This window comes from Neopsephotus bourkii, unplaced genomic scaffold (assembly GCF_033783945.1).
Source record: "Neopsephotus bourkii isolate Nb327-2 ecotype Australia unplaced genomic scaffold, CSIRO-AGI_Nbou_v1 NB_1244, whole genome shotgun sequence".
In the NCBI taxonomy this organism is placed as follows: domain Eukaryota; kingdom Metazoa; phylum Chordata; class Aves; order Psittaciformes; family Psittacidae; genus Neopsephotus; species Neopsephotus bourkii.
Window position 1 is genome coordinate 495,805 of NW_026901729.1, and position 12,788 is coordinate 508,592.

The 12,788-nt window shown below is 44.6% G+C and overlaps 1 protein-coding gene across 1 annotated transcript in view; it reads left to right on the forward strand.

Annotated features, from left to right (window-relative positions):
• The first annotated feature begins 7,039 nt into the window (after positions 1–7,039).
• The window catches only part of ELL2 (elongation factor for RNA polymerase II 2), a 30,358-nt gene continuing 24,609 nt past the window's right edge, over positions 7,040–12,788 (forward strand). The window contains 1 exon segment of the mRNA XM_061364640.1: positions 7,040–7,209. Coding sequence (XP_061220624.1) covers positions 7,081–7,209 — 129 coding nt within the window. The 5' untranslated portion in view covers positions 7,040–7,080.

Below are 12,788 nucleotides of genomic sequence, written 5' to 3' on the forward strand. Positions count from 1 at the left end.
TCATGTTACCCAGGGGAATTTAAAAAGCACTGCATCAATCCAACTTGTGCTAAAACATAGGCAGTGGTGTGCTGTGCTGTATGCAGTGGGTGCTCCCCAGCAGTGACCACACCTGCAAGGCATGTCGCGAGTACACAGGCAATCTGTGTTTAAGTTAGTCTTTGCCTTACAATATTGTTTTTTTTCTTTAAGCAGGATAAAGAAAAATTGTATTTCATGGAAGGAAAGTCAGTAATACCAACAGCACACACTGTGCTGGAATATGTTTCACAATTCTGAATTTCAGCTGAAAAAGTAACGATGATGGTTAGATTTAAAATATCACAAAACATTTTTCCCTCTCATGTATTTTCAACAGCCTTTTTGAGACAGAAATCTTGCCTATGTTTTGATATATATGCCACAGAAATATATGCCACAAAAAAAAATTCTGCCACAAGAAAGATAATTTTGATATATATGCCACAGAAATAAATACCATATATATATATATATATATATATATACAAAAACCCATAGGCACAAGCTTTAGGACTGATGGGAAACAGCCATTAGCTTAAAACTGCATACAGATTAAATAAAATAATTCTTCTTTCTGATTTTTCCTGTGCCTCATATGGATATGGGCCTAAATAAGCTGTTTAGGCAACTTGAAAAGGATATGACTCTCAGTCTCTCACAGGCAGTGAATAGTAGCAAAAATAATCTACAAACCAGAAATTATGCAAGCTCAACGCTGGCAGTATGCAGATGTAGAAGGCAGCTCTACCAAGGATTAGAACTGCAGAGGAATTGTGCATCTGACCCTATATGATACCTGTTGTGGGGTTGAAAAGACGGGATGCGAGGTTTTACTTTTTCCACAGCGATGAACTATCCCATGTAGAACAGGGATCAGGTATTACAGTGATAGCTATAAAAAGAGAGACAAGACATAATTCTGTATCATTTGTATGATGGACAGTATTTCACTAATACTATTTGATGAATGCAGTGAAGAACCACGTAAGTGGTTAAAGAGATTAAAATGTCAATATTGCACTGAATTTCAAAGCAACATTTTTACATCCTTGGAACTAATTTACTATTGAAGACTACCAAAAACTAAGTACAACCATTTCTTAGGTACACTCGAAGATTTTGTTTCAACCCTCTGTGGAAGCGTTTGTTAACATTTGTTAGAGAAAGTGCTAACCATTAAGACCTTGAGGGGTCCTCCCTATTCAAGCTGTCCACATTTCAGTGCGTTCAATGCAGTACCACAATAACAGTAAGCAGGACTAAAGTCATCTGAACTTTGATTGCAGTACCAAGCATAAGAAACAGAAAAACCCCAAATTCCACAGGCTGGGTCATGGCAGCCACCTGTGAGATCTGATCCTATTCAACAGGAGCAGGTGGATGTCCTGCCATTGACATTATCAAATGGAAGATCACACCAAAACCTTTTAGTTGTGAAAGTCCTTTGCAAGGTAGTTGCCCTCATCAGGCACTTACCAGCCCACGCTGCATTATCAGTCCTTCACACTCTTGTGGTAGCAGCACTTCAGGGGTGCTGAACTGCTGTGTGCTCACCAGCACAGTGTTCCAGAGAAACCCTTGCTAGAAATGAGGGGTTTCCAAAGCATTGCTATCTCCTTTCTCCCTTCCTGAACGCAGACCAAAGCAATGCTGATTTTCAGCAGTGGCATCATAGGAATGATAGCCCCATTCCTACCACCTGCCAGCTAAACCTTGTGTGACAGTAGCGTACAAGCCAACACACCATATGCCTTAAAAAATTGTTGCTAAAGTTTGCTCTTTAATTTTGCGTGTGTGTGCACATAAATGCCCTACAGTGTTGAAAAACTGCAAAGCAATTTTGCTCATTTCAGTATAGAATGAAATACAGGAGAAGCAGAGGAAGGAATGAAAATAGTCTGCTTTTATCTGTCATTTCCCTTTGGCTGTAGTATTTGCTACAAGGTTAATTGTGCACCTCTGAATCACATCTGGGTTTTTACATATGCACCCCGTCCCCTCTCGCATATACTGCTCTGCCACACCTCAATAGCCAAGTGAGGAATGATGCTGTTCCCCAGCTACCAAGCTTCTTCTTTTACAGCTCCTTTTTTCAAGAAACTCATCTAAGGGCAAAGTAGATTATGGAAAAGAAAATAGTGTACAAAACTAGCAGTATAGTCAGCTCCTTTCTTTCATACACTCTCCTTTTCCACTTTAAACAACTAAAATCTCCCAAACCTTACACAGAGACAGTAGCCTCTGCTTTTACAAAGCAACTATCAGAAAGGAGCAATAGTTTAAGCTTTTTAAAATGAAATTAGATTCCTCAATTTGACACTTGCAGAATGCTGTTTGAAAAAAATCTATAAGAAGATCTAGAAACTGCACAAATGTTAAAGCTCATTTGGAATTTGCATTTTAAACAATCGAAGAATAAAAAACAAACACAAAACAAAAAGCCTTCTTCCATGCCTATGTTCATGAAGAAATTATTTCACTTATCGCTTGCCACTAAAGCAGTTAACTAAGTTCTTAACTTAGTTTTGCAAGATAAGTTTAAACAATTTACTGTGAAAGAGACCCGTGACAATTAGCCTAAACCTACTACTTACAAAGCTGCACCAGTTTAAGTAGCTCAGCATGCAATCACACCTTTAATTAAAGCATGCAGCAGGATGCATGCCAGGTTTTCTTCTGGGGCTGTTTGCAGGGAGAGGGCCTACAAACGTGCTTTGAAAAACCACAGAGCTGTGGTATTGCCATCAACCTGGCAAGCCATCTACTGGGGTTTTTTTCTGAGTCTCATAATGCATCCTTGTCCACTGTGATCCTGATAATAACAGGAGCTGGACCAGTTCCTAAATTAAGTGAATGACCATAAATGTTTCATTTACCACAAAAAACATTATTTACATTCTGCATGTTCTCGCAAAGGAAAACTAGCAGCAGAAAGACAATCTGCAAGACAGTGAACTGAGCACAAATTAGGCTGTCCTTTTGCCATTGCTGAAGGTGTTTATTTTTCCACTATAAACCTTTGGCTTGTTTTACTACAGCTCCTGGCTATGTGTCTCTTGGATGAGGTTGTCTCTGCTTTTCCTAGGACTGTTGGTGGGGGAGAGGCTTTGCCAGCTTCTTCCTGTGGTGATCTGTCAAACTTACTGGAGGGGAAAGGGGTGGCAAAGTCCCAAAATCAAAAGCACACTGCTCTATTCTGTTTGTCATGCATCAGATATCTGAAAATACAGAAAAAATTACGATACACATCACACACTCCCAAAACTAGCAAATGAAAGCAAAGACCAAAAAACTCTCTCAAGGGCTGAGCAATGGTAGAATGCATTAAGGGAAAGGGAACGTGGAAGAGAAATGCACAGGGTTACTAAAAGCATCAACTGTCTTCAAGAGCTCACACAAACATTTTTCCTCCTACTTTCTTGTCTTTATTTTTGTACATATTTTGCATTACCACTTGTTGCATATATTATGATCTGGTGAAAACACCAAGACCTACACATAAAGGTATCTTGAAGAAGTCACTAATGTCTGCTCTCCATACCCTAATGGTCCCCGAGAGGTTACTTATGTAAGAAAGCAGTCATGTTAAGAAAGATTCACATTCCGGAGAACCAGTCTTGCAAAGAAACAGGCAATCTTGATTGCAACAGAACACTGCATAGGCACACCTATAGGTATAACATTTATAGGTCTTGCTTAAGCCATCTGTAAATAAAAAATGACACAGTATGGATAGAATTATGTATATATATGGTCAAGAGACTGTTACCCCGAGCTTTTTTTTTTTTTTTTTAATTATTTTTGCTTAGCTTGGCCAAAAAAGTGAAGCTAAACAGGTATATATCAAGAAGTTACCTGAAGAAAGGGAGTCATATGAGGGTGCATATGTATATGTATCTATGTGTAAATATATATATATATGTATGCATAAATGAGGACGTGTGCACATATATATAGGCACATGAAAAACAACAAGGTGGTTGGTGACAGCCAGCATGGCTTCACTAAGGGGAAATCTTGACTAACCAATTTGGTGGCCTTCTCTGATGGGGCTACAGAACTGATGGACAGGGGTAAAGCAGTTGATGTCATCTACCTGGACTTGTGTAAAGCATTCAACACTGTCCCACATGACATCCTTGTCTCTAAATTGGACAGACATCAATTTGATGAATGGACCACTTGCTGGATAAAGAACTGGCAGGATGGCCGCACATAACGTGTTGTGGTCAATGGCTCAATGCCCAGCTGGAGACCAGTAAGGAGTGGCATCCCTCAGGGATCAGTGTTGGGACTGGTCTTGTTCAACACCTTTGTTGGTGACATGGACAGTGGGATTGAGTGCGCCCCCAGCAAGTTTGCCAATGACACCAAGCTGTGTGATTTGGTTGATATGCTGGAGGGAAGGAATGCCATCCAGAGGGACCTTGACACGCTTGTGAGGTGGGCTGATGCCAACCTCATGAAGTTTAACCATGCCAAGTGCAAGGTCCTACACCTGGGTCAGAGCAATCCCAGGCACAGCTACAGGCTGGGCAGAGAAGAGATTCAGAGCAGCCCTGCAGAGAAGGACCTGGGGGTGTTGGTCGATGAGAAAATGAACATGAACTGGCTTCAGGGTGTGCTTGCAGCCCAGAAAGCCAACCGTAATCTGGGCTGCATCAAAAGGAGTGTGCCCCTCTACTCTGGTCTTGTGAGACCTCACTTGGAGTATTCTGTGCAGTTCTGGTGTCCTCGAACATGATCAGGGGGCTGCAGCACCTCCTATATGAAGATAGGCTGAGAAAGTTGGGGCTGTTCAGCCTGGAGAAGGCTGCATGGAGACCTCATAGCAGCCTTCCAGTATCTGAAGGGGGCCCACATGGATGCTGGGGAGAGACTGTTCTGTAGGGACTGTAGTGATAGGTCAAGGGGTAATGGGTTAAAACTTAAACAGGGGAAGTTTAAATTGGATATAAGGAAGAAGTTCTTTACTGTAAGGGTGGTGAGGCACTGGAATGGGTTGCCCATGGGGGTTGTGAATGCTCCATCCCTGGCGGTGTTCAAGTCCAGCCTGGACAGAGCCTTGGGTGGCATAGTTTAGTGTGAGGTGTCCCTGCCTACGGCAGTGGGGCTGAAACTAGATGATCTTAAGGCCCTTTCCAACCTTAACTATTCTATGATTCTGTATCAGAAAGATAATTTGGTCTAAGAAAGTATAAAAGAAAAAGCAACTATTATTGGAGGAAAAGAACAGAACTGGTAGAGATGAAAACCTAAACAGTAAATTATAGTCTGAGCATGTCAGCCAGGAGACCAGAGCAGGGCAGACATGGATGTAGTCTTAAAGGTAAAGACAGGAGATTAATCTGTGACATGAAAAATGTGTTTTGGAAGATAATAGGAAACACATTTTAAATAGAATGCTTTTAAATGCCAACCCTGTGAAAACTGGACATGTTTTTTTTGGTGCTAGCCGACTGAAATGGATGGTAGAAAAGATGGGATAGCAGGAAAATGAAAGTAAAATGATTTTAAACAGCCTGTACTTTCCATGCAAATGCAAATGGCAACCTGTAGTCAGCAGGACTGTAATTTTGGTCAAGGCCTAATCAATCACTGTTTCGTGCCAGTTTCGCGCCAGTTCCTTCTCTAAAGAACATGGGAGCCTTTGGATGCTGCTGGCTTGCCTCTTTTTAGGAAACTGGGGGGTGAGAAAGGAGGAAATCTCAGATGGATTTTGCTAAATAGATGAAATGAATGACCACATACCTTTGCTCAGGTATTGGAATAGTCTACCCAGGGGCACACGATCCCTGTTCACAAACCATGTAGCCAAGGTCCTTAGTGACACGGTTTAGTGGTAGTCTTGGTGGTGCTGGGGGAACACTTGGACTTCATGATCTTGAAGATCTTTTCAACCTGTTTGATCCTGTGCTACCGGTCTACGTTATGTCCTGCCTACACTAGAAGGGTACATGTGTGCAGTGATATTAAACTGCTCCTTTTCCTGTGAGACAATAGAATGGGGCAGTTTCCTACTGAAACACTCGATCCACACTAGCAAACTGGTTCAAAACACCTAGTGCACTCACTATGTCCAAAACAAAACAGTGATCAGCAATAGTGGTGCAGTGGGTGAAGCTGGCAACCTCTGAGGTACCATCATGCCTCCCTACAGGTAGCATGCCCGAAACACATGGGACAGTTTTGTGATGTTTCATAGAATCATATAATTGAGCAGGTTGGAAAAGACCTTTAAGATCAAGTCCAACCTTTACCCTAGCACTGCCAAGGCCATCGCTAAACCATGCCACTAAGACCCTTGTCTACACAGTTTGAACAGTTCCAGGGATGGTGACTTCACCATTGCCCTGAGCAGCCTGTTCCAATGCCTAAACACCCTTTTGGAGAAAAATATTTTCCTTTCCAACCTAAATCTCCCGTAGCACAGCTTGGGGCCATTTCCCCCTGAACTTGTTATTTGGGAGAAGAGACCGACCCCCACCTCACTACAACCTTTATTCAGGCAGTTGTAGAGAGCGATAAGGCCCCCTGAGCCTTCTGTTCTCCAGATGAAACTCCTCAGTTCTCTCAGCAGTTCCTCATCTTGTGCTCCAGGCCCTCCACCATCTCCATTGCTCTTCTCTGGACCCACTCCAGCATCTCAATGTCTTCCTTGCAGTGAGTGGCCCAGAACCGGCTGACCTTCCCAACGCCGGGTTAGCTTGCCCCGGGTCTCTGTCCTTCACCTCAAGACCCGGTGTGAAGGGCGCTGGTGCATCCTCATGCACCGGGCCGAGTCCTTACACGTCACCCCACAGCCGACCCCAGTCCCACCCCCGCCACCCCGTGGAACAATCCCTAGAACGAGCACCGCCGGCACCACGAGCACCCCCTCCGCCGCCGCCGTGGAACCTCCCCTCAGTGACGCCACGCGTTCCATAGCCTTTATAAGGAGGACCCGCCCTACCGAGTTAGCGTGCAGAGCGCGGCTGCGCGCAGGCTGTCCGGTAGCGGTGGGATGAACGGTGAGCGCGGTAACGGCGGCAGCAGGAGCAGTTGAGGGGCTCTTTAAAGATGGCGGATCTGCGGGAGGGGGTGAAGTACACCCTGTCCCTCGAGCAGAAGGCACCCAATATCTCCGTGCTGCCCATCAGGATGACCGAATCCGCGATGGAAGCGCTGGAGAAGTACCAGAGCGGCAAGGTGAGGGGGTGTGTGCTCGGCGGGTTCGCACAGCGGAGAGGGGTGTCACTTCGGTTTCGAGGTGTGCATCCTCTGTCCCGCAGGGTCCCTCCCGCAGGACCCGTGGTGGCGCGTGGGCAGGTGTAGTACTTTCTTTTCTGGGCAGCTCTCGCTCGGTCCCCGCTCCTGCTCCGTGGGCTCCCCGGGACGCATCGCCCCGGGGGACCGGTCCAAGGCGCTCGGTGTAAGGCAGCGGGTCTTGCACTTTCCGTGGCACTTGATGAACTTCCAGCCCCACTCTGCCGGGCCTCCTAGCCAAAACTAAGGACTCCATCGGCGTGCAGTCCTTGGTACAAGGACCGTTGCGCTGTTGCAGCAGGTTGCTCGCACCTCTCCTCGGCTGCCACAAGCGCGAAGCCCGCGCCGCTTCCAAAAGTGACTCAGGTACCTGGTAGTTGCAGTGTCCGCGGCTTTCCTTGGTGCCGGCATGGCCCCCGCTCACCGAAAGCTTTTAACTGAAGACGGGCGAGTTCCGTGGTCCGGAGAGGGGGATGCATGTACCTGGCGACGGCGCTGAGCTCCTCTTCTCGGGTGTTTAGGCGCTCTGATGGGGAAAGGTGTATCCCGAGGGGTCGCATACACATTGTAGGTGTCGCTGTTTGACACTGGGCGGTTTTGTATGTTCGAGCATGCTGACTGTAAAAAAAATCAACCTGCTTTCTTCACGGCAGGCAGGTAAGTTTGGAAAATGTTTATTTCTGAGTTATGAAAACAGAATTACTTACCTGTGTTTTGGGTTTTTGTTTTTGTTTTTGTTTTTTTTTTCTTTACCTATAGGATGAATTTCCCAGTTAAATGTAATTTTCCATGAGAAAAAAGCATAATGCAATGCCCAGTTATCTGGAAATTGCAAACCGGCTAACAAACTATTTGTGGTCATTCTGATTGGGAAAATAATTGAGATTCTTTTCCTTATTTCACTATTTTTTCTTCTCCCGAACTGTAAATGAGTCTCTCCACTCTTCCTGTCATGCCTGCTTTCCCTCACCTACTCATGCTGGAGTTTGAATGTGCCATGTGGAAGAATGTGGCAAAGTGGAAGAATAATAGAACACAAAAACCTGGAGCTTTGTTATCTTAGCTTCCAGAATTTCTGGGTTTAGGAAGGGTCATCTTTAAAACTGCATATCCAAATCATGCATTTCTGACTTTTGCACTGACAGAAAATCCTTCTATGGCACTACTCGGGAAGTGATCTGAGTTATCTTGTTGCAGATGCTTTGTGCTTTGTTTTATTAGTATTTGACAAGAATATCTGTATCAGGAGGAAGAATCAGGGAGGGAGAGGAAACTCTCTCTGTTGTCTTAATTTTACATAGGTGTAGTTGTGATCTGCTAGCTCACACACCTGCCTGGTGCGAGAGGAGGACAGGATTGATAGTCTGTGGTACCTTCCTTCTGTCTAGCTTAATGCTCAGCTACGTTGCTGGCCCATTTCAGTTCTGACTGTGCAACTGAAAAATTCTCAATGAAGGGTAAAAATCAGCCTTGCTGAAAACTGAGCAATGTGATAAAGGGAATACGTGGAAGTTAGCAGACAGCTCTACTGCTGCCTCTGTCCTGGGCTGGAAGATCTTGTTTGTGTAACGCTGGTAATCATATAAAAAAAAAAAAGTTGTAGAGGGGAGAAATCAAGATAACACTCCTATGACCTACTTACCACCATCACCTGTAGAATCTGGGCAGCTAGTAATCAGTCTGCATGCTTAATTGCCTAATGTTCAAATTTAAACAGTCTGCATAAAGAATGAAGCACTCAGTCCTTGTTACCACTGCTCAGGATTTTCTTAGCTGGCATGACAGTTAAAGTTTGAAAGACTTGTTGAATTCTTACATTAAAAACATTAGCTTCACCTCCTTCTTTACAAATACAGACTAGGGGTTGTATCTCTTGGGCAGGCCTGATATCTGCAGCTTTCTGCAGGTGAGGAGAAATTCTGATGCCATACTCATTTTATGCACTCCATCATCGTGGCCTGGGGCTGATGGGTTTTGGGGGATGGAGAGCATTCTTGCCTAGACTTCCTTTGACTGTATTGAGCAGCATGCTTAAAGATCCTTGCCACATCATCTGTGGCAGTATTAATTTAAAGCATAGCTAATCTTCTTGTATTCTGTGTAGTAGGGAGCAATACTTTGGCTTTAGTTTGGTTAAGTGCTGTGTGTTGCCCTGAAGCATAGAGTTGCAGCCACACCTCTGGAGAGAACTGAGACAAGTGTAGGATGGCCTGCCCTGGTTCAGTGTCTGTGTCCTGCAGGCAGGACGTCCTGCGGTCCTGCTGTAAAAGCAAGGTCGAGCAGGCCCTGCCCACCTTAGAAATGGGTAAGTGCTGGAGGGAATGGGTAAAGAAAGGAGCCAGACTTGACTCTTTCAGGCAGTGAGGGCTGTTAAGCAGTTGATGGCCATGCAACAAGAATATGGCTTTATTTTCCAGTTCAGCTAAGTAGTTCTACTTGTCAGCTTCCTTAGGAAGGGCAGTCCCATTTTCTAGCCAGCATGCCACCTCTTTCCCTCTTCCAAGGGGGATCCTTTCTGGCCCCAGAGCTGCAACATCAGTATTGTGGATCCAGGAGATCGGGTGCACAGATGGAGATGTGCCAGGGAGGCCCGTTCTGCTCTGCATCTGTGTGCTGCTTCTGCTTATGTTGTTCCAGTGCTGTCAGTGTGGCTTTGGTGGTTGAGTGCTCCCTTTGGCAGGATCCCTTGTGTAGGCTGCCACTGCTGTGTGCTGGTCATGGGTACAGTGAAGGGAACCAGGAGCTACAGGTAAGTATATGGGGTGCCAGAAAGTCTCAGTGAAAATCTTAACTTTGGTTTTTCACATCTAACACCCAGGACCACCAGGTAATACAGATTGTTATCATCTCTTACTGCTTGTGAAATGGTATTTAAGCCTGCTTATGGTGAATAGGATAAATGAAGTGGTTTTTGAGAGGTGCTGGTAAGGTCTTTTCAACATTTTGGGTTTTCCTGCTTACTGAATACTTTGTGGAAGGCATTGCATTTTTTTTTTTTTTTAAAAAACCACAAAACAAAAATTAAAACAACCAACAAAACACTAACTCCAAGACTCAAAAAATCAGAATTGGAAACACCAGAGGATAAGTTCCTGTTGCCTCTCCATATCCATGTGTTGAAATGGCTCTGCCACCTAGAGCATGGGTTTTTTTTTTATGTATTGCATGTTGGGAAGTCAGAGTTGGCTATCAGAACTTCAGTAAGTGTACCTTAGCTGGTTGCTTTGGTACCTCTGTCTTTGCAGCCAATGAGAAGCATGATGTGATGGATGCAGTTGCTGGAGTATGTATGTAAGGAGCGATCCTCCATGGAAGTGGTACTATTCTTTGTAGTAATTTAATGGATTTTGTCAGTGCATGTAATCTTTCCATCCAAACGCTTTTTAGTTCTCCTTGCAAGACCTCTATAAGAAATTGTGTTGATACATGGGATGCTCTAATAACATTTTTGGCTCACTGACTGGCTGTAAGCCCTGAAAGGGAAGAGAAGCAGCTTATAGGAGGATGAGGGAGAGTGGGGGAAATCCTTAGGATGGCATTCCCAGAGAGTTCTGGTATCTTGTTCTAGCCTCTCCTGCATAATACATAGCTCTTTAAAAATTATCAAAGCACATGAAGAATCTTGTAATACATCATAATCTTTAATGTGCCGATACGAAAGCATCTTCTGCTTCTCGGAGTCGTCATGCCTGAAAAACAGTAAGTAGGTAGCTTCATGTACAGGAGTGTTGCATTGTAAATATCTGTGTTATTTGCAGTGTGCCATGTGTGTGCACAGAGACTTAAGCAAAACAGTGCACCTGGGAGAAGCTCTTGAGTTTTTGGCCCCTGAATTAAGGGGAGATGTAAGACCTGACTGTCAGACGTCTAGCTAATATTTTTAAGCACGCCTGTGTAGGAGAACTTATTCCTTATCTAAATGAAGAGCAGTTATGTAAGGGTGATGGAGAGAGTCACTTTGGTGCTCTGCAAAGATCTTTGGTGCTCTGCCAACCCACGTTTTGAGTCCCCTGTACAATCCTAGTTTGTGAGGAAGGAAAGTTTGTGATGCAAGGAAAGACAGCTGTCCTTATCTTGCTATCTTCAGCTGTAGCAGGAGAGACCATGAAAGCTGAGGTATGAAAGATACGGTACTGTGGCTTGGGGAATTGTAGGTGAGTTGATGGTAGAAACTGATATTGCCCACATCTTCAGTACTGGAGCAAGAGGGTAGCTGATGGAGCTGGCAGAAAAAAGTAAAGCTAGTGAGTCTGTTCACCTGTTGAATGGTGGACTTGTGCACCTTGCTGTCATAGGAGGCTGGGAGTGGGCAGTATCAGAAGGTCTGAACAGGGACTCAACTAATTAGTGGACAGAAAGTGTATAAATGGATACAGTACAGGGCTAATGAGGGTTGCACCCTCTAAAACACCTAATGAGGGCGGATGGTAAGGAAGTATGAGGGGAATGAGTATGGAAAAGTGGTGGGACTTCTGGTCTCTGGCTTCTCCAAAACTTGATACTCTTTGCTGTGAGAAAAGAAATGCAGAAAACCTGGGTGATCTTGGGAGCAGAGGGAATGGGGGTTTGGAGTAGCGCTTCCTATATCTGTGTTGAAACCTGAGATCCACCTCCTCAGGTCCACAACTTGTGGTGGTTGTCAGCTTGTCAGACACAGAGGTGACAGATTATTATTATTAATTCTTATTATTTTTAATGGCATTTTTTCTCACTTGAAGCAGGGGAGGTGGCTGGTTACACCAGCACGGTTGTTCCGGCTCAAAAACCAGTTTGTGTCAAATTCTGTGAATCACTTCGGTGATGGCTGCTGCGTGGTCCTATGCTATCATTGCATTGCCTGTCTGGCTCAGTGTTTTGTGAATTGCCTTCATAGGTTAAACTTCATTCTGGAAAATGTCAGACAAGGGTTAGGATTCACAGCTGCTAACCAGACTTTGTGCAACACTGATTTTTTAAATTAGCTTACTTGGATATGCTGGTTAAGCAGACAGGTACATTAGTAGTCTCAAACTCATCTCGTTTCTAAAACTTTCTGCCTGTAAGGTTTGTGGAGCAGACAAGTTTTCAGCAAGCCATTTCAGCATTTAAGGTTGTACTTACTGTTGGCTGCTGTGTATCTTGAGAAAATGTATAAGCCTTCAATTGTGGGAAAAAGTTGGGGCTGTTCAGCCTGGAGAAGAGAAGGCTGCATGGAGACCTCGTAGCAGCCTTCCAGTATCTGAAGGGGGCCTATAGGGATGCTGAGGAGGGACTCTTCATTAGGGACTGTAGTGATAGGACAAGGGGTAATGGGTTAAAACTTAAACAGGGGAAGTTTAAATTGGATATAAGGAGAAAATTCTTTCCTGTTAGGGTGGTGAGGTGCTGGAATGGGTTGCCCAGGGAGGTTGTGAATGCTCCATCCCTGGCGGTGTTCAAGGCCAGGTTGGACGAGGCCTTGGGTGATATGGTTTAGAGGTGTCCCTGCCCATGGCAGGGGGGTTGGAATTTGATGATCTTAAGGTCCTTTCCAACCCTAACTA